The 18,673-nt window shown below is 49.1% G+C and overlaps 1 protein-coding gene across 1 annotated transcript in view; it reads right to left on the bottom strand.

The window, feature by feature from the left end:
- The window catches only part of LOC147125185 (uncharacterized), a 48,868-nt gene extending 33,720 nt beyond the window's left edge, over positions 1 to 15,148 (bottom strand). Inside the window, exons 1-4 of the mRNA XM_085992832.1 lie at positions 13,965 to 15,148; positions 13,570 to 13,732; positions 9,384 to 13,413; positions 7,247 to 7,520 (exon numbers count right to left, since the gene is read on the bottom strand). Coding sequence (XP_085848958.1) covers positions 7,247 to 7,520; positions 9,384 to 11,818 — 2,709 coding nt within the window. The 5' untranslated portion in view covers positions 11,819 to 13,413; positions 13,570 to 13,732; positions 13,965 to 15,148. The remainder of the gene's footprint in view (positions 1 to 7,246; positions 7,521 to 9,383; positions 13,414 to 13,569; positions 13,733 to 13,964) is intronic.
- Between the last annotated feature and the right edge of the window lie 3,525 nt (positions 15,149 to 18,673).

Raw genomic sequence — 18,673 nt, 5'->3', positions numbered from 1 at the left:
GTGCCAGTGCTTCGGTGAAGCACTGGACAGTCCTTTCCAGTGCTGTCCCGAGGCCCTGGACAGTCCTTTCCAGTGCTGCCCTAAAGTCCTGCGCACTCTGTAGTGTCCGTGTGTAGATAAAGACACTGAAGACAGGAGTTGGTTCATAGGTATTTACTAAGCAAGTCTGGGGGGGGTTTCTAAAGGATATACACAGGCTTATATAGCCCAAGTGGCAATTACCGGCATTACGCACACCTGGGGCTCTTAAAAGGCACATACACCACAATTCCTCCCCTTCTAGCTAACTAGTACATCGTATTTTAAGTAATTATTAATTACATGTTATATGCAAAATAATATACATTGCTGTATTAATTAATTATAAGTTAGTCTCTCAGGAGGCTTCCTGACTCGGTCCGGATAATGCCTCGGGGGTGTAGTAGTTTCTGGTGGTGTAGTAGGTTCTTCTGGCAAGGCTGATTCAGCTTGAAGGCCAGTGTCGGGTTCATCGGGTTCCAGTATCACCGGATCGGAGGTAGATATGGGTATCTCTACTTCATCGTTAGATGTATAGCGTGGTGGTGTAGGTTGTCCCTTTTCGGATGACTTGATGATTTGGTCAGCATGGCGCCTTATTATGCTTTCTCCGATGTCCACGGTATACATCAGTGGTCCTAGTCGTGTGCAGATAGTTCCAGGCTGCCATTTCTCGGTACGGTAGTCCCGGGCCAAAACCGGTTGGCCTATCTGGAAGGCCCTAGTTGGCCTTTCATTCATGCCCTGAAACTGCCGGTTCTCCACGTCCCTTCGGATGTTGGGCTTGACCAAATCCAGCCAGCATCTTAGGTTTCTATTGTAGAACATCATGGCGGGAGTTTGGTTTGTAACCATATGTGTTGCATTCCTATATGCAAACAAGAAGTTATCCACCTTGTGCTGAAGTTTTATGTCTTCATTACCCATGGCCTTTATGGCCTTCTTAAAGGTCTGGACAAACCTTTCAGCCAATCCATTGGTGGCGGGATGGTATGGGGCGGACGTGTAGTGCTTTACCCCATTGTTCTTTAAGAACTTTCTGAATTCTTCGGACACAAATTGCGGTCCATTATCAGAACATATCTGTTCCGGCAGCCCATTCCTGGCAAATATGGTCCTTAATACTGTGATGGTTTTTTCCATGGTGGTGGAGGACATCTTTATTACCTCCGGCCACTTGGAGTGTGCATCAACTGCGATTAAGAACATTGAGTCCATAAATGGACCAGCAAAGTCGATGTGCACCCTTTGCCAGGGAGATGAGGGCCACTCCCATGGATGTAGAGGGGCCTGTGGCGGAGCATTTTGGACCTTCTGGCATCCTAGGCAGCTCTTGGTCATGTCTTCGATGTCTCCATCGATACCTGGCCACCATACAAACGCCCTAGCTAGGTTCTTCATTTTCACTCCACCCAGATGCCCCTCGTGAAGCTCCTTTAGCACTTTATCCTGGAGTTTGGGTGGAATCACCACTCTGGATCCACACATCAAGGTTCCTCGGCACACTGACAGCTGTTCTCTTCTTTGCGAGAATGCTGGCAACAGTGGTTCGCCATGTGCTGGCCATCCCTTCATTGTTAAATCGTAGACCCGTGAGAGAGTAGGGTCATTTCTGGTCTCCCTTTCAATGGCAGAATTTGTCACCGGTAGACATTCCACTATGGTAGAGTGGAATATCTCTACTGGGTCTACTGTAGGTGCCTCTTCTATCGTTGACAACGGCAGGCGCGATAAACCGTCAGCATTCCCATGCTGTTTTGACCCTTTGTATTCAATGTTGTATTGGTGTGCCCCTAGAAAAAGGGACCACCTCTGTAGTCTTTGTGCCGTCATAATGGGGACACCTTTCTTAGGGTTGAATATGGAGATGAGGGGTTGATGGTCAGTCAGCAAGGTAAATTTTTGTCCGTGTAGGTAATGGTTGAATTTCTTCACTCCCCATACCAGGCTGAGTGCTTCCCTGTCTATCTGGGAATAGTTACGCTCAGCTGAGTTCAATGAGCGTGACACAAAAGCTATCGGCCGTTCCGAGCCATCAGGGAATCTATGGGACAATACCGCTCCTATGCCGTAAGGGGATGCATCGCACGCCAGTCTGATTGGTAGTGATGGGTTGTAATGAGCCAAAACTTTCTCGGATGTGATTAAGTCTTTACATTTATGGAAGGCACGTTTACAGTCTTTGTTCCATTTCCAAATCACTCCTGTGTGTAGAAGATCATTAAGAGGGTGTAGAATAGTTGATAAGTTTGGTAAAAATTTATGATAGTAATTTATTAATCCCAGGAATGACCTCAATTGTGAAACATTTTCAGGTGCTGGGGCTTTTATAACTGCTTCAATTTTTTCAGGTGACTTATGCAACCCTTCCTTATTAATTATGTGGCCACAATATGATATCTGATTTTGGAAAAATTCGCACTTGGGGCGATTTGCTCGTAGGCCCCATTCTTTCAGCCTAGTGAGCACCTGCTCCAAATTGGCAAGGTGCTCGTTGTCGTTTTCTCCTGTTATAAGGATGTCGTCTAGGTAACACTGAGTCCCCAGAATCCCTTGCAGGACTTGCTCCATAGCTCTTTGCCAGATAGCTGGAGCTGATGCTACTCCAAAAACCAGTCGATTGTACTGGTACAGGCCTTTGTGTGTGTTTATTGTGGGATACTTTTTAGAGGTCTCCTCAACCTCCATCTGTAGATATGCCTGTGCCAAGTCAATTTTTGTGAAACGTTTTCCTCCGGATAGTGAGGCGAAAATATCTTCTATCCTCGGAAGAGGATACTGTACCGTGTGAAGGACCGGGTTTACAGTCACCTTAAAGTCCCCACAGATGCGAATTTTTCTCTGTTCCTCAGAGTTATTTTTCAATGCTTTTTTCATGACTGGAACGATGGGTGTTGCCCATTCGCTCCAATCTATTTTGGATAATACGCCTGCCTTTTCCAAATTCTCCAGCTCTGCCTCGACTGCCGGACGTATTGCGTATGGCACCGGTCTTGCCTTAAAAAATTTTGGAATTGCTGCATCTTCCACTTTTATTGAGGCGGTGATGCCTTTCAAGGTTCCTAGTTTCTCTTGAAACACTTCTTTGGCGTTGGCCAAGATGTCTTTTAATCGTTCAGGTATGATGTCATCATTGTTTTTTTCCTTACTGGTCACCGTCAGTGCCTGAATGGAGTGCCAGTCTAAACGTATCTTCCTTATCCATTCACGTCCCAACAACGGTGGACCACCATCTTGTAGAATGTATAAATACAACTTTTGTATTTCTTTGCCGTTGTATACCACAGGCACCTTTATTTTTCCTTTGGGGTATACTTTCTGCCCCGTATATGTTTTTAAGATAATGGATGTGCCTTTTAGAGGTATATGCGAAAATAGCCTCTCGTAATCTCGTCGATTTATTACGGTTAGAGCTGATCCTGTATCTAGCTCCATTTTAACTGGGGACCCTGCTATTATGAGGGTAACCCAAATGGTCTGGTAATCTTCATTGGCAATTACATTATGTAATTTGAGAGAGCTTAGTCTCTTGTTCCCGGAGTCGCTATCGCTCTTCTGGTCTTTGGAGCTACTGTCCGTCATCATTTGTACCTTTCTGTGCTTTTCCTTATTGATTCTTTTCCCGTTAGTGGATTTTTTATTTTCAGATCGGCATACACGTGGAATGTGTCCCATCTTTCCGCATCGCCTGCATGCTTTTTCTTTGAACCAGCAATCCCTCTGGTCATGGGTGGATCTGCCGCAGCGATAACATCTCTCGAAACCCCGTGTCATTTCATGGGTGCAGAAGTCCTGTGGCCTTTGCTGTATCTTTGCCGCTCCTATTGCACTGAAAGCCTTGTCCAGTGTTAAATCTTTTCCAGAAGATACCTTTTTTTGTGTTTCTACACTTAGGGGATCGCAGATGAATTTGTCTTGCAGAGAATCTGCAAGTCCTGCCTCGAATTGGCAGTGTAGGGTATCAACAATCTTCTCAAAATTCTTGTCCATCGGTTCAGCTGGAGTGATTAAGTTGCGTAACAGCTTGTATGTTTCTGCGCCCATTAGATCCAGAAGCACTGAAGCTTTTTTTTCATCTTCTATTCCATTTGCGGTGCAAAACACCTCCACTCTTTCTACATATGTGGTCCAATCCTCTATCTTGTTATGAAAAACATCAATATTGCCAAAGTTAGGCTCTGTTTCGTTATCAAAAGCATCAATATTGCCAGACTTAGGCATTTCAAAAACGATATGGCGCTTCCTGCGCTTTCCCGCCGCTGCTACCGATAACAACGCTGTTTTACTGTGGTTTCCGTTTATTCACTGTTGGAGACTCGTTCCCGACGGAGGTCTAAACGCTGACCTGCTTGCCGCGCCGGCCATCTCCCGAGTGCACCCTCCCAGTCCGTTATTGCTTGCCTCCGATTTCGCTGCCTGTCTCAGCTGTAGAGCCCGACGCTGGAGCCCCAGCCTGACGCCCAGGAAGGATTAACGCAGTACCTGCCACCAGCTTGGCCAGCTGGTGAAACCACAGTTTCTATTACTTCCTTGAGTCTTCTGGACGCTGGAGGAATCGATGTCCTTGAGGTGCTGCCGAATTGCAGGTAAGTCCGTTTCCACTTCGTCGCCACTGTAGTGTCCGTGTGTAGATAAAGACACTGAAGACAGGAGTTGGTTCATAGGTATTTACTAAGCAAGTCTGGGGGGGGTTTCTAAAGGATATACACAGGCTTATATAGCCCAAGTGGCAATTACCGGCATTACGCACACCTGGGGCTCTTAAAGGCACATACACCACAATTGCTCTTAAAGGCACATACACCACACACTCCTTGCCTGTGCTGCGCCGAAGTATTGGACACTCCTTGCCTGTGCTGCGCCGAAGTCTTGGACACTCCTTGCCAGTGTCTCGATGGATTCAGGCATCCTTGCCACTGCAGCCATGAGCTCAGTGTGCCTCAGCCCAGCCTGGGCGCTCATTTCTGCGCGGGCACGCACCTCCTCTGCGCTCTGTGCAGCAGCACTCGCGGTCTGACTCGCCCTCCGGGGAGACGGCCCCCGAGATTCCCTACCCCCCTTGCGTTGCTGCAGCCCGCTGGTTCCTGGAACTGGTTCCTCCTTAGAGCATTCCCCCCCACTCCCCTCCAGGGAAGTAGTCTCCCCAGTCTGCAGAGGGGCTGGCTCGCCTGAGGGTGGTAGGGATGGTCCGGCTTCCCCCTGCTCGTCGCCTCCGGAGTCAGTGGCAGTGGCAGCTTGAGGGCCCGGATCCTGAGCTGGTGATGCAGCATCTGAAAGCAGGGAGGTTGAAGAGTGGCTTTAGCAAAAGGACAGGGTGGCAGCAAGGGATGCATGAGTGCTGCAATGCACTGACTTGGGTCCAAAGTGAAAAAGCATGCTGGTGGGGGGAACAAGTGGAAGGAGAGAGCTCAAAAAGGTGATGACCTTACCATCGCTGTGCACAATGGGATCGGCAGCTCCAGAGGTGACAGGACCACTCATCCGGCTTCCAACAATCTGGTGAACTTGCTCCTCGAGGTCTGTGAGGGTCTGCAGGTGAGGCCGGCCTCCTCCGGTACGAAGCTGCTCCCTACCGTTCCTGGCCAGCTTGGCCTGCAGGAGAAAGGCCGGGAAGTGATGAAACATGCTGCCCTGAGCTGACATCACATGCCCCCCGTGGTAGAATAGCCCTTACATTATGCACTGAGCTGAATGTGCGTGTGTGTTTCCAGAAAGGGCCATGGGTGCTGGCTGGCAGATGGCCATTGGGACTTCGCGCACCCTCTGGCCATAAAGTCAGGTGCAGATGGAGGGATGAAGATGAATGTGAAAAAGGCACTCACCCTAACGACCCGAGTGAGGTTGTTGAACTTCTTCCTGCATTGCACAGGAGTCCTGGGCACCACGCTGCCGGAGGTGACTCTTTGGGCAACATCCCTCCAAGTTCTGCGGTATTCGCTCTGATGAGGCCTCCTGCCATTCTCGGGGTACAGCACAGCTCGCCGGCGCTCCACTGCGACAACCAGATCATCCAATGCCCCATCGGCCATCGCTAAAGCCCTCCGCTCTCTGCCTGACCCTCTCAATGTCTTGGAAGTTTTGAACGCCACAGGTAGGTCACCGCCGATTTTGAGGCCTACAAGGCGTAGAGTGTGGCTGCTGATGTTAATTGACCTGCCCCTTTAAGAGCTGGCCGGCGCCAGCATGTCTCGGGGAAATCGATTATTGACAGCATCTGCGCTGCGCCCGGCTGCCGAGAAATTGAGTAGCGCCGCCGGGTTAGCGCCTTAAGAGTACCGCGCAGCACCTGATTTAGCACCGCAATCACCTTCAGGGGCGCTGCAACCCAATATCGCTCGAGGTGGCGATAAGTTGCGTCTGGCGCTAAACTTTGCGTACCGCCAATACTAGCGCCCCAAGCGGGGCGATACCGAATTTATCCCCCAAAGGCTATAACATCATTTAGAAGGGAATTCAAAAAGGAAGAATATAAAATGATTTGGAGGAAAGACAGTAAAATAGTATTAGAGTAGCAGCTCCAGCTGGAGAGTTGGCATCGGCACAGTCGCAATGGGCCAAATGGCTTCATTCTGTGCTGTAAATTCTTCGGTTTTAATACTTGTTACATGAGCTTGTCATTGTGGCTCTTTGTTAAGTAGTCTCCCAATCAAATCTATTTTTCCAATTTCCTCTGCTCCTCCCCTGACAGTACTGATATATACTGGGAACGGTTCTACGGGCACTGGCAGCTCTTTAGTACCTCGCCCAAGTGCCCATTCTTCGGGCATGAACCTAGACTCTGATGTTGACAGGGTATTCAACCATCAGAGCTGAGCCCAATTCTGTCCTCATCTGATGTCCACACACCCGTACTTTTTAGTAATAGTGACTGCACAGTGATTGGGAGTCGTAACTCTGGCTGTTTGCATCAAGCTCGCGGCTAGCTCCTCGGGGACAGGGATAATCCACTCTCCACCTGGCTGATGACACCGCTCCATATCCCCAACACTCCTGGTGAGCCCGCCTACAATGAGAGCCATAGCGCCACCAGGAATCTCATCGAGCAGGCCATCAAGCAGACCATCGGCCTGCTGAAGCAACGGTTCCGGTGTCTTGACAACTCTGGAGGAGTCTTGCAGTACTCCCCTGACGGAGTGTCGCTGTTCATAGCCGTTTGCTGCAGGCTGCACAACCTCACCATTCTCCGGACCCAGCCATTGCCACCAGGGATAGCTGGACATTGCGTTGCCTCGGCATGTGCTGCAATAGACGCTGCCACCTCATCCATTGCACGCGGCATGGTGTCTGGGTCCCCATGGTCCTCCAGCAATTCGACCATCCTCTGCAGAGTTGCAAGGATGGGCTCAAGGGTTTGCGCACAGATGACAGCTGTGCTGCTGGTGGACTCCTCCACTCTCCTAGCCAGCACATCAGTGTGTATGTTCATCGCCTGCGTATTCATGGCCGCGATGTCGGGGTCCTCATCCGAGTCCAAGAACTCATGCGCGCACTCACTGTAAAGTCTGTGGGTTGTATAGCGAAGTAATACACAGGCTACAAGAGTAACTTTAACAGGACTTTACTATTCGAAGGTCAGGGCGAATCTGCCCCATAAATCCTGACACAGCACTTATATACTGGTGTGGTCACCATCGGTATTACAGTATACAGCAGCCAAGATAAAGTAGTGCCACACCTAAAATAGTTCTCTTAAAGGTGAACGGTTACGTACGATAGTTCTCTTAAAGGTAAAACAGTTACATACACTACAATCCTCCCTTTTTAGCTTACAACATACTTATTCCCCATTAACCATATCATTAGAACATATATACAAATTATGTAAAACAGTTCACAGGTTCAGTCTCTCTGGAGGTCTCCTGACTCTGTCCGGATAACGCCTCGGTGGTGTAGTAGTTTTCGGCGGGGTAGTAGGTTCTTCCGGCAAGGCCGATTCAGCTTGAAGGACAGTGTCAGGATCATCTGATTCCAGTATTACCAGATCGGAGGTAGGTGCTCTGGGTATCTCTGTTTCTACATTAGCCGTGTAAGGTTGTGGAGTAGGTTGGCTCTTTGTGGATGACCCTATGATCTGGTCAACATGGCGCCTTATTATGCTGTCACCAATGTCCACTGTATACAGCAGCGGCCCTAGCCTTTTTACAATAGTTCCCGGCTGCCATTTCTCGGTACGGTAGTCCCGGGCCAAAACTTGTTGACCTGTCTGAAAAGATCTAGTTGGCCTTTCATTCATGCCCTGGAATTGCCGGTTCTCTACGTCCCTTCTGACGTTTGGCTTAATCAAATCCAGCCGGCATCTTAGTCTTCTATTGAAAAACATCATGGCGGGAGTTTGATTTGTGACCGCATGTGTTGCATTCCTGTACGCCAACAAGAAGCTATCTACCTTATGTTGTAAGTTGATGTTCTCATTACCCATGGCCTTTATGGCCTTCTTGAAGGTCTGGACAAACCTTTCAGCTAAGCCATTGGTGGCGGGATGGTATGGGGCTGACGTGTAGTGCTTGACCCCATTGCTTTTTAAAAACTTCCTGAATTCTTCGGACACAAATTGTGGTCCATTATCAGAACAGACCTGTTCCGGCAGCCCATTCCTGGCAAACATGGTCCTTAATACTGTGATGGTTTTTTCCGTGGTGGTGGAGGACATCTTTATTACCTCCGGCCACTTGGAGTGTGCATCCACCGCTATTAGAAACATTGAGTCCATAAATGGACCAGCAAAGTCGATGTGTACCCTTTGCCAAGGAGATGAGGGCCACTCCCATGGATGCAGAGGAGCTTGTGGTGGCGCGTTTTGGACCTTCTGGCATCCTAGACAACTCTTGGTTATTTCCTCGATGTCTCCATCAATACCTGGCCACCACACAAACGCTCTTGCTAGGTTCTTCATTTTCACTCCACCCGGATGCCCCTCGTGAAGTTCCTTTAGCACCTTATGCTGAAGTTTGGGTGGGATCACCACTCTCGATCCACACATCAAGGTTCCTCGGCACACTGACAGCTGTTCTTTCCGTTGCGAAAATGCTGGCAGTTTTGGTTCGCCATGTGCTGGCCATCCCTCCACTGTTAGATCGTAGACCCGTGAGAGAGTCGGGTCATTTCTTGTTTCATTCTCGATCATCGAATTGGTTACTGGTAGACATTCTACTATGGATGAGTGGAACATTTCTACCGGGTCCATTGTAGCCGCCTCTTCTACTACCGGCAACGGTAGGCGCGATAACCCATCAGCATTTCCATGCTGTTTGGAGCTTTTGTATTCAATGTCATATTGGTGTGCCCCAAGTAACACGGACCACCTCTGTAACCTTTGCGCTGTCATAGTGGAAACGGCCTTGTTAGGGTTGAATATGGACACCAACGGCTGGTGGTCTGTCAGTAATGTGAACTTCTTGCCCTGCAGGTAATGATTGAATTTCTTTACTCCCCACACAAGGCTGAGGGCCTCCCTGTCTATCTGAGCGTAATTTCGCTCCGCGGAGGTCAACGATCGGGACGCAAATGCGACTGGCCTTTCCGAGCCATTTGGTAACTTGTGTGAAAGTGCTGCTCCAATTCCATAAGGGGAAGCCTCACAAGCTAGACGAAGAGGTAACGTTGGGTTGAAATGAGCCAACACTTCCTCAGAGGTAATCAACGCCTTGCTTCTGCGAAAGGCCTTTTTACAGTCCTCGCTCCACTTCCATGGCACTTCTTTCCATAACAGAGCATTCAGCGGATGTAGCACCGTGGATAAATTTGGCAGAAACTTGTGATAATAATTAATCAACCCCAGAAACGATCTCAACTGTGAAACGTTTTCCGGAGCGGGGGCCTTCACGACAGCTTCTATCTTGTCAGGCGACTTGTGCAGCCCCTCTTGGTCAATGACATGACCGCAGTACGAGATCCGTTTCTGGAAGAACTCACATTTCTGGCGATTAACTCGAAGGCCATATTCCTTCAACCTGGTGAGCACCAGTTTCAAATTTGTGAGGTGTTCCTCCTCGTCTTCTCCCGTAATCAGGATATCGTCCAAGTAACACTGCATGCTTGGAACACCTTGTAAGACCTGCTCCATTGCCCTCTGCCAAATTGCTGGAGCCGAAGCTACTCCAAAAACCAGTCTATTATAACGATACAAGCCTCTGTGCGTGTTGATTGTGAGATACTGGCGCGACTCTTCCTTGACTTCCTTTTGTAAGTATGCCTGTGCCAGGTCTATCTTGGTGAAGTGTTGCCCGCCAGACAATGAAGCAAAGATATCCTCAATCCGCGGAAGCGGGTATTGTACCGTGTGAAGCACCGGATTAACTGTGATCTTGAAATCTCCGCAGATGCGGACCTTCCCCAGTCCCCCTGGCTTGTTACTTGATGAAGACTTCATGACGGGAACAATGGGCGTGGCCCACTCACTCCAGTCCACCTTAGACAGTACCCCTGAACGTTCAAGCTCTTCCAGTTCTGCCTCCACAGCAGGTCGTATCGCGTAAGGTACCGATCTGGCTTTGAAAAATTTTGGGCTTGCATGTTCTGCAATCTTGATTTTTGCTTTAATGCCTCTCAGTGTTCCCAGTCCTTGCTGGAATACCTCTTTAGCTTCGTCCAATATTCTGGACAACCGTTCAGGTTTGACCTCTTCCTTCCCGGAATCTACCGTCATTATGTTTAGTGAATGCCAGTCTATCTTTATTTTCCTGATCCACTCCCGTCCCAGAAGTGGTGGACCTCCCTCGGGCAGCACATACAAGTCCATCCTTTGGTGATCTTTGTCTTTGTATCTCACCTTGACTTCTATCTTTCCAATGGGGTATACTTTGTGCCCCGTGTATGTCTGCAATACTATCTCCACATCCCGTAGGGGAATATGTTTGAATAACTTTTTGTAATCATGCTTATTCATGACCGTCACCGCCGATCCGGTGTCCGCTTCCATCTTCACTTGGACTTTTGCAATCTGTAGTGTGATCCAGATAGTTTGTCGGTCAGCTTCTTTACTCACATTATGAATCCTCAGACTACCCAGTGCCTTGCTGTTGGAGTCTGAGTCCGAATTCTGTTCATCTGGACTCTTCCCAGTCACCTCATGTACCTTTCTGTGCTTCTTCTGCGGTGACTTATTATTGTTTCTCTTCTTTCCTGACCGGCATACCTTAGCTATGTGGCCAAGCTTGCCACATTTCCTACAGTCTTGGTTTTTAACCCAGCATTGGTTCTGGTCGTGTGTTGTCTTCCCACAACGAGAACATTTTGTTGTACCCGAAGTCATTTGATCCACACTGAGTACCGCTGTCTTCCGCTGCATTTCCGCCGTGCCTCTCGCTGCGGCTTCGTGCGATGCTGCAATAAGGACAGCCTTATCAAGTGTAAGATCGTTCTCTTCGAGTAGTCGTTTTTGCATTCCTTCCTTTGACAATCCACACACGAACTTGTCTCGCAATGTCTCTGTCAGATTTCCTCTAAACTGGCAGTATTTCGCTAGTCTACGCAGCTCGACCAAGTACTCCGCGTTGCTTTCCTCTTTTCGTTGCGTTCTCCCGTAAAATTTAGATCGTTCCGCTAACATCAGCGGTGCGGGGTTCAAGTGATCCTTCAGAACAGCAACAATATTAGCGAAGGTCTGATCCGCCGGTTTAGCTGGTGATAGAAGATGCTTCAATAACCCGTATGTCTTCGCGCCCATCGAGTTTAGCAAGGTTATAGCTTTATCATCATCTTCTATTTTATTGGCCTCACAATATATCTCGATACGTTCTACGTACGTGGCCCAATCTTCCACCTCGGCATCGAAGTTGTTGATGTTACCATGCTTAGGCATCTTCACTATCTCTCACTATCTTTCTGTGAAACAGGATTTCTCTTTAACTTTTTAACTTTTTCTTTTTTTTTCCAAAATGGCGGGTTCCCGCGCTTGTCTTCTTCCCCGCCTACTGGCAAAATGGCGGTTTCCCGCGCTTGTCTTCTTCCCCCCTACTGGCAAAATGGCGGTTTCCCGCTCCTGACTTCTTCCTCTGGTGGGAGGGGTAAGCTTTGCCCTCTGGCGACGACCGCTGGTTTACGGGGTTTGTAGCCTGTGCGCCGGCTTCAGTTTATTCTGAAGCGCGCGCTAGAAAAGCCGATCGCGTTCCTTGTCCCCCCCCCTTCTTCTTTTTGGCAGGGGCAACCGGCGCTGGGGACAACCAGTTGGCGTCGGACAGATCCAGCTCCTGGTCCTTCACGGCAGCTGCTGCAAGCCGCTGGCCGGAACCTCGCTCGGTCTCTCTCTCGGGCTCTGTCTCTCCCGCTCGCGCGGCTCTCGCTCGCTCTCTCTCGGGCTCTGTCTCTCCCGCTCGCTCAGCTCTCGCTCGCTCTCTCTCGGGCTCTGTCTCTCCCGCTCGCGCGGCTCTCCCTCAGCGGCTTTAAACGCCTCTCCCAGACCTCCCGCAGTCCGGTCCTTTCCTCCCCGGCTGCGGCTGATTCTTTGCGGGTTATTTAGTTATTTATTTATTTATTGCCTCCGCGCCTTATGATCCCGGTCGCAGCGCCTCGCGGCCTCGGTAGGTGCCCGGCCTTTTTCACCCCAATCGCGCCTCCCAGCTTCTCGCAGTCCGGTGCTTTCCTCCCCGGCTGTGGCTGAGTGCACCGCCCTTATCCTCCATTTATTTGTTTCTATTTTCCCTTTACTCACAGTCACCATGGCCGACTTGCTTCTCGTGCTAATCGGCTCACTCCCCACCGTGGCAGAAGGGACAATCAGTGCCTGTTGCTGATGGAAGGCGTCTTGTTTGAAGTCTTCCTTCCTTCTTGCTCTGCAGCCTTGAGTTTTCTCTCAGCAAAACGACGAGGGCGGTTGCCTCTTCTCGACGCTTCGTTAACTGCTTCGGACGTATTGCTGCACGCAGGGTAAGATCGAACTCGTCGCCACTGTAAAGTCTGTGGGTTGTATAGCGAAGTAATACACAGGCTACAAGAGTAACTTTAACAGGACTTTACTATTCGAAGGTCAGGGCGAATCTGCCCCATAAATCCTGACACAGCACTTATATACTGGTGTGGTCACCGTCGGTATTACAGTATACAGCAGCCAAGATAAAGTAGTGCCACACCTAAAATAGTTCTCTTAAAGGTGAACAGTTACATACGATAGTTCTCTTAAAGGTAGAACAGTTACATACACTACACTCACCCTCCGGGAAGATGGCCCCCAAGCCTCCCTTTCCCCAGGGCGTTGCTGCAGGCCACTGGGTCCCGGAGCTTCAAACACATCAGAGGCCACTCCCATGCTCCCCTCGAGTGACCGCGTGGCCCCGGCGTCCGATGTCTCGGGCTCGGGAGATGCAGGCGCTGAGGCTCTGGGTTCGTCTTCTTCCTGGTCTCCAGCCTCGCTGACACTGGCAGGCTGAGGGACAGGCTGGTCAGAGGCTGGCTCACTGTCTGAAAGCAGGAAGGCACAAGAGTGGGTTTAACATTAGGGGAGGGGGGCAGGGAGGAAGCGAGGAATGGAGACAGTATAATTAGATGGAAAGTGGGAGGGGCTTGTGTTGTGAAGGGAAAATGGTATGAGGGAAGAGGGAGAGGTGATGAACATACCGTTGCTGTGCCCAAGGGGGTCGACCTTTCCAATCGCCACAGCACCCACGACATGGCTTGCGACGATACTCCGTACTTGTTCCTCGAGCCGTGTGTGCGGCCGCCGCTCCGCCTGCCCGCCTCCCGTGCGCTGCGGCTCCCTCCTGTTGTGGGCCAGCTTGGCCTGCAAGAAAAAGGACAGCGTGTGAGTGATTCTGCAGCCATGTGTTTGTCACATGTGCCCACCATAGTTGCATAGCCGTCAATGTTCTGTGGGTGTGAGATGTGGATGTGACATTTAGTATGTGGGCATAGTTGGTGGGTGTGCTTTGGGGATGTGGCAGTGTATACAGTCTGTGCACTGTGTTGGGATGGTGGGATGGTGGAATGAAGAGGTTTTTGAAGCACGTACTCACCCTGGCCACCCAAGTGAGGCCGTTGAACATCTTCCGACACTGGGTGCGCGTCCTTCCCACCACACTTCTGGAGGAGACATATTGGGCCACCTCACTCCACAGACTTGAAAATTCCCGGGGCAATGGCCTCCTGCCAGTGTGTGGGAACAGCAGTGCCCGTCGCCGTTCGACTGCCACGACCAGAGCCTCCAATGCCTGGTCACTGAAACGGTGGGCTCTCTCCCTGGGCCTCTGCAATGCCATCACTGTCTCAGTGCAACATTTGAGGCTCCCTCCAGGCCCAGGTCACAAGCAGCAATGAGAAGGGTGCGGCTGTGCAGGATGCTTGAACCTCCCCTTTAAGAACTGGAAGGCGCTGGTATGTCTGATTAGGTGCGATTAACAATGCCTGGCCTTGGGTAGCGCTCTGAGGTAGTACCTGCTCCCCGACGGTAGCGCCCTAAGAGGGGTGTGTGGTGCTTGATTTAACACTGCAATCACCTCCAGGGGCATTAGAGGCGAATATCGCGGTGTCTGGCGATAATTCTCGCCGGGCGCTAAAGGTTGCACCCGGCCGATGTTAGCGCCCCAAAATGGACAATACCGAATTTCGCTTACTGTTTGGAACAGTTTTAAAGAACTATTGTAAAATCAAGTATTCTATCACTATACTCATTCTACTGATTGATCCATTTTGCTTCTGGTTTATTTCTGTCTCTTAAGAAATACCAATTAGTATTTTCAGCCTGAACTGTATGGTCTGTCAATGTATTATTTTCTCCCAGTTTCAGCATGATCAGGAGCGATCAAGATAACCTATAATATTTCCAGTGTATATAACAAATGAAAAAAGGTTCATTGTTCACCCTGGGCATGCTACATTAGGTCAGTTTCTGATCATAGGGAGTATGGGCTTCCCAATGGAGCTGACTTCTGCATTGAGAGAGGACCAAAATCATGACATCTATATTCCTTTATTCTGTAGCAATGCACATTTGTGTTACCATGTGCTGGCCCAACACACAACCTCTGCTAGGAACAGAACTGCTAAAATGAAGTCGGCCCAGCTATGTTAAGGGTTCCCAGTTTTAGGTTTAAATTGATAAAGATTCTGCCAAATATTTTGACGTCAGTATTTATAAATCACCAAAAATAAGGCAAAAAGCTAAAAACCTCAGCAAGTTTTCTCTCCCAACCCCCTAATTTCCCTCCCCCGCAAGCCTCAAGATGCTGACTCTCGCTGGGATATAGTTACATGGCTACCACACTGATCTCAGCAATAGGGGCTCTACAATTGGCCTCAACCAACAGTTGTGATGCAAAGTCACCACCCAAAACAATAACCAATCTTTTCTGTTTCATATGCTGATGGACCTGCTGTGTAGTTCCTGTATTTTCTGTTTTTATTTCGAATTTTGTACTGCTTGCAGTTATTTTTTTTTATCTCTCAGGGAAGGAACACTGCAACTTTTAACTCTAACCACATGACTCTTCCTCAGTGCATCTACAATCTCTTATTTGTTTCTCCAAGTCCAAATTATTCTGCACTGACCTCAACAAAACTATGTATTCAGCAAAAAAAAAAGCTTTTAAGCAGCCGGCTCCATTTAGATTAATGCTGATAAATTCAGCTTGATAAAATATTGTATTACCAAACATGCAAAACGTTGATTAGCAACTTCCTTCAAATGCAGATATAGACTAGGACTCCGGAGTGGGAAGCCTTTCTGATTCGCAGTGCTTTTTTTTTTCAAAATCTGTAAGATAAAAACTTTTGAGTGGTACAAGGGCTGATGGGGAGGTACAGCTGCTGGAGCATTCTTTAAATCTCTTGGGGGAGATGTTCCCCCAGAGGGCCATTTGGGGCGCTAAGTCAAAAATGTTTCGAACATTTGAGAAATTCCCATTTTTTGCTCCAAAGGGAAGTGGAGCACTAAATCAAGCGCGCCGCTTGCCTCTTGCCTCTTGGAGTGCTAGAGGCGGGGAATGTCCCAATCCGGGGCGACGTGCTCAGTTGCAGGGGCTCTTCCCTCAATTAAAAGGAAGGGCTCCCCGCTGCGAGCTCTGCATTTTTATTTGGCATCTGCTGGTGCGCCGGGATGCGGGAGTGCCGCGAGATCAGCCTGGCACTCAAGCTGAGTGCCGGGCTGACCGATCGCGGCACTCAGCCCACGTCCGGTGCTCAGAAATGTTTTTTTAAACCGCCGATTTGTTTCATGTCGGCCGGCCACCGCGCCTTTAAGTTGCGCCCCGCGAGCGGCCGGCCTCGCTGTTCGCGACCCCTGCAGCAGTCAGTAACATCGCCCGGCACTGCTGCGGGGCGCGAGGGGGAATTTTTCTCCTGAGGCATTACCGCGGCGCTGCGCCGGGAGATGACGTCATGCTCTCCGGGCGCAGAAGATCGGGGCGCTACCTGGTTGCGCCGCCATTAACCTCCCACGGAATTTCCGTTAGGAGGAAGGCGCTAACGATGAGAATTTCGGCCCCCTTGAGTCTTAACATGTCTATTAACACTGATGTCAGGATAAAATATTTCTCCCTGTAAAGGAAATGGTCAACTTCAGGAATAATGTATAAAAATTCCAATTTGCACGATGCTCGTCCTGCAATTCCTGCATTATGAGTTTCCTACCCCTGGGGGGCAGGGGGTGGGGAAGAGAGAGAGAGACAAGGCAGATGGAAAGAGTGCAAGGGAGAGGGAGGGACCGGGAGAGAGCACGAGGGGGAAGGAGGAAGGGAGAGAGATTGGGGAAGGAAGAAGTCAAGGAGAGAGAAAAGAAGAGAGACAGCAAATAAAAGGGACAAAAATGGAAGGAGGGCGATGGGGGAGGGGGGGGGAGAGAAGGAGATATACAGGGAGAAAGATAGAAGGAAAGAGGCAGAGATTGAGGAAGAGTGTCAAGGAAGGAAAATGGGAGAGAGGGAAAGAGAGAAAGAAAGGTAATACTGAATGACAGGTTACCTGTTAGGTCTAATTACCTCCTCTTCTTAGCTGTGGAATGGGGGATGGTGTTTAGAGACAGAGTACGGATATGGAATAGGGGGATAGAGCGGATAGATGGAGCGGGGTGTGTTGAGGTAGGGGCATGATTTGACTGGGATGGCCTGGGAAATAGAATGGCGTGGGGAGTGAAGAGGGGGGAGAATGGTTTGAGTGAACATATTTTTGTCATTCATCATAATGCTATATACTAAAAGTAGGCAAATTGTGAATACCCTTACCTAGAAATGTCTTACTCATCCGCCCTCATGACTGCTTGGACATGAGAGATAACATCTACTTACTCAGCCACCTCCATCCAGGCATTGCTCCTCAGCCGAAGATGTCACTCAGTTCCAAAGCGGGCAATTCTGCTTTGCAGCACCTCATGGAGTAAGATCTGCAGGACAGGAGTCTCAGAAGGAGCTGTTCTATTCCAATCTATCCTTACTTTCAACCTCAACTGCTAGTAGTAAATCTTTAGAAAATTCCAAAATGCGGCTTTGCTTTAACTGTAAGTAAGTAGCAACCTTTTAACATTGCAGTCACATGAGATATCCTGCCGTGCGTACCCGGTATGCCCCTTGCATACAGTCAAGCTGTGGAGAGAGCATATGATAATTATTAAATCCAGTTGATCTTGCAAGTTCACGTAAAATCCTACGTCAACTGAGAGCCAAGTTACATATCTGGAATTTATTCTTAGTAATGAAATTAGGTCCATCATATAATTTCACAATGTTTTGGCCGAGATTGCACTGTTAGCTGCGTAAGCACATTCTGAATAGGCTTGAGGGAAGTGCCATCAATGAGATAGGTCTTAACGGGAAAGAGACTTGGGCTGGGCTTTTTCTTCTTCCTTTTCATTATGGACTTAAGATACTCCCCAAAAATTAAAAACTTAAAGACACGTGATAATTGAGTGTGGTGTAAATAAGTGTTTAATAATGGTGCAATTTTTATTTCCACCCATTAGTGACTATTTTTCTGTCCTGATAAAAACATTCTATTGTTGTCCAATAAGTCACCAGAAAGCTGATGGTAAGGGAGTCATTGACAGGATCACAACGCAAGAATAGATGAAAAAATATTGTCCATGGAACAAAGTTCTTCCAGTACCATCGGAGGTCAGGGGGTTACAAAGCTACTTGGTACAAGTTGCAGAGTCTCTTGGTCGTTTACATGTCAGGTTATGATGGGGGCTGCTTTAGATGCTCCCCAAAGTAGTGTCACAAGATGAAAAGTGGCGTGCCAGGGAGATCAGCAGGTACCTGAGCCGCTTTGGCTGCACTTGACATGCTACCAACCATATCTGCAGCTCTTGGCACATCTACCTTAAAGTGACCAAGGGCAACTGGTCATGGGTATGTAGGGCAATAGTTGCAGAGTTGTGTCAACTGCTGCGGGGACACCTGCAGCCCAACCTGGGTGTCAGTAAGTGACCATGCATTATGTAGCTAGGCTGTGTTACAGTGATGTGAGTGTGGCAAGGCTTTCAAATGCACATTCCGGCCGGAATTTTGCCAGTGCTCAGAGACCGGGTTCGGAGGTGGGTCGGCTGTCAAAATCTAAAAGATTAACAGTGGGTCGGGTTCCCGCTCTGAACCCGCCTCTGTGTCAGTTTCCCAAGTGCGGGGTCTGCCTGAGCTTTACAGACCCAGCATTACGCAGCAGGTCAGCCAATTGAGATAGTTAAGAGGATCTTTAAAGGTCGTTGAACAGCATTTTACCACCTTCTAGCTATTTTTCC

The sequence above is a fragment of the Somniosus microcephalus genome, chromosome 1 (assembly GCF_052327205.1).
Source record: "Somniosus microcephalus isolate GS21.2 chromosome 1, FLI_Smic_1.0, whole genome shotgun sequence".
In the NCBI taxonomy this organism is placed as follows: domain Eukaryota; kingdom Metazoa; phylum Chordata; class Chondrichthyes; order Squaliformes; family Somniosidae; genus Somniosus; species Somniosus microcephalus.
Note: the sequence above shows the minus strand (reverse complement) of the source record. Positions and strands in the feature narration are given on the sequence as shown.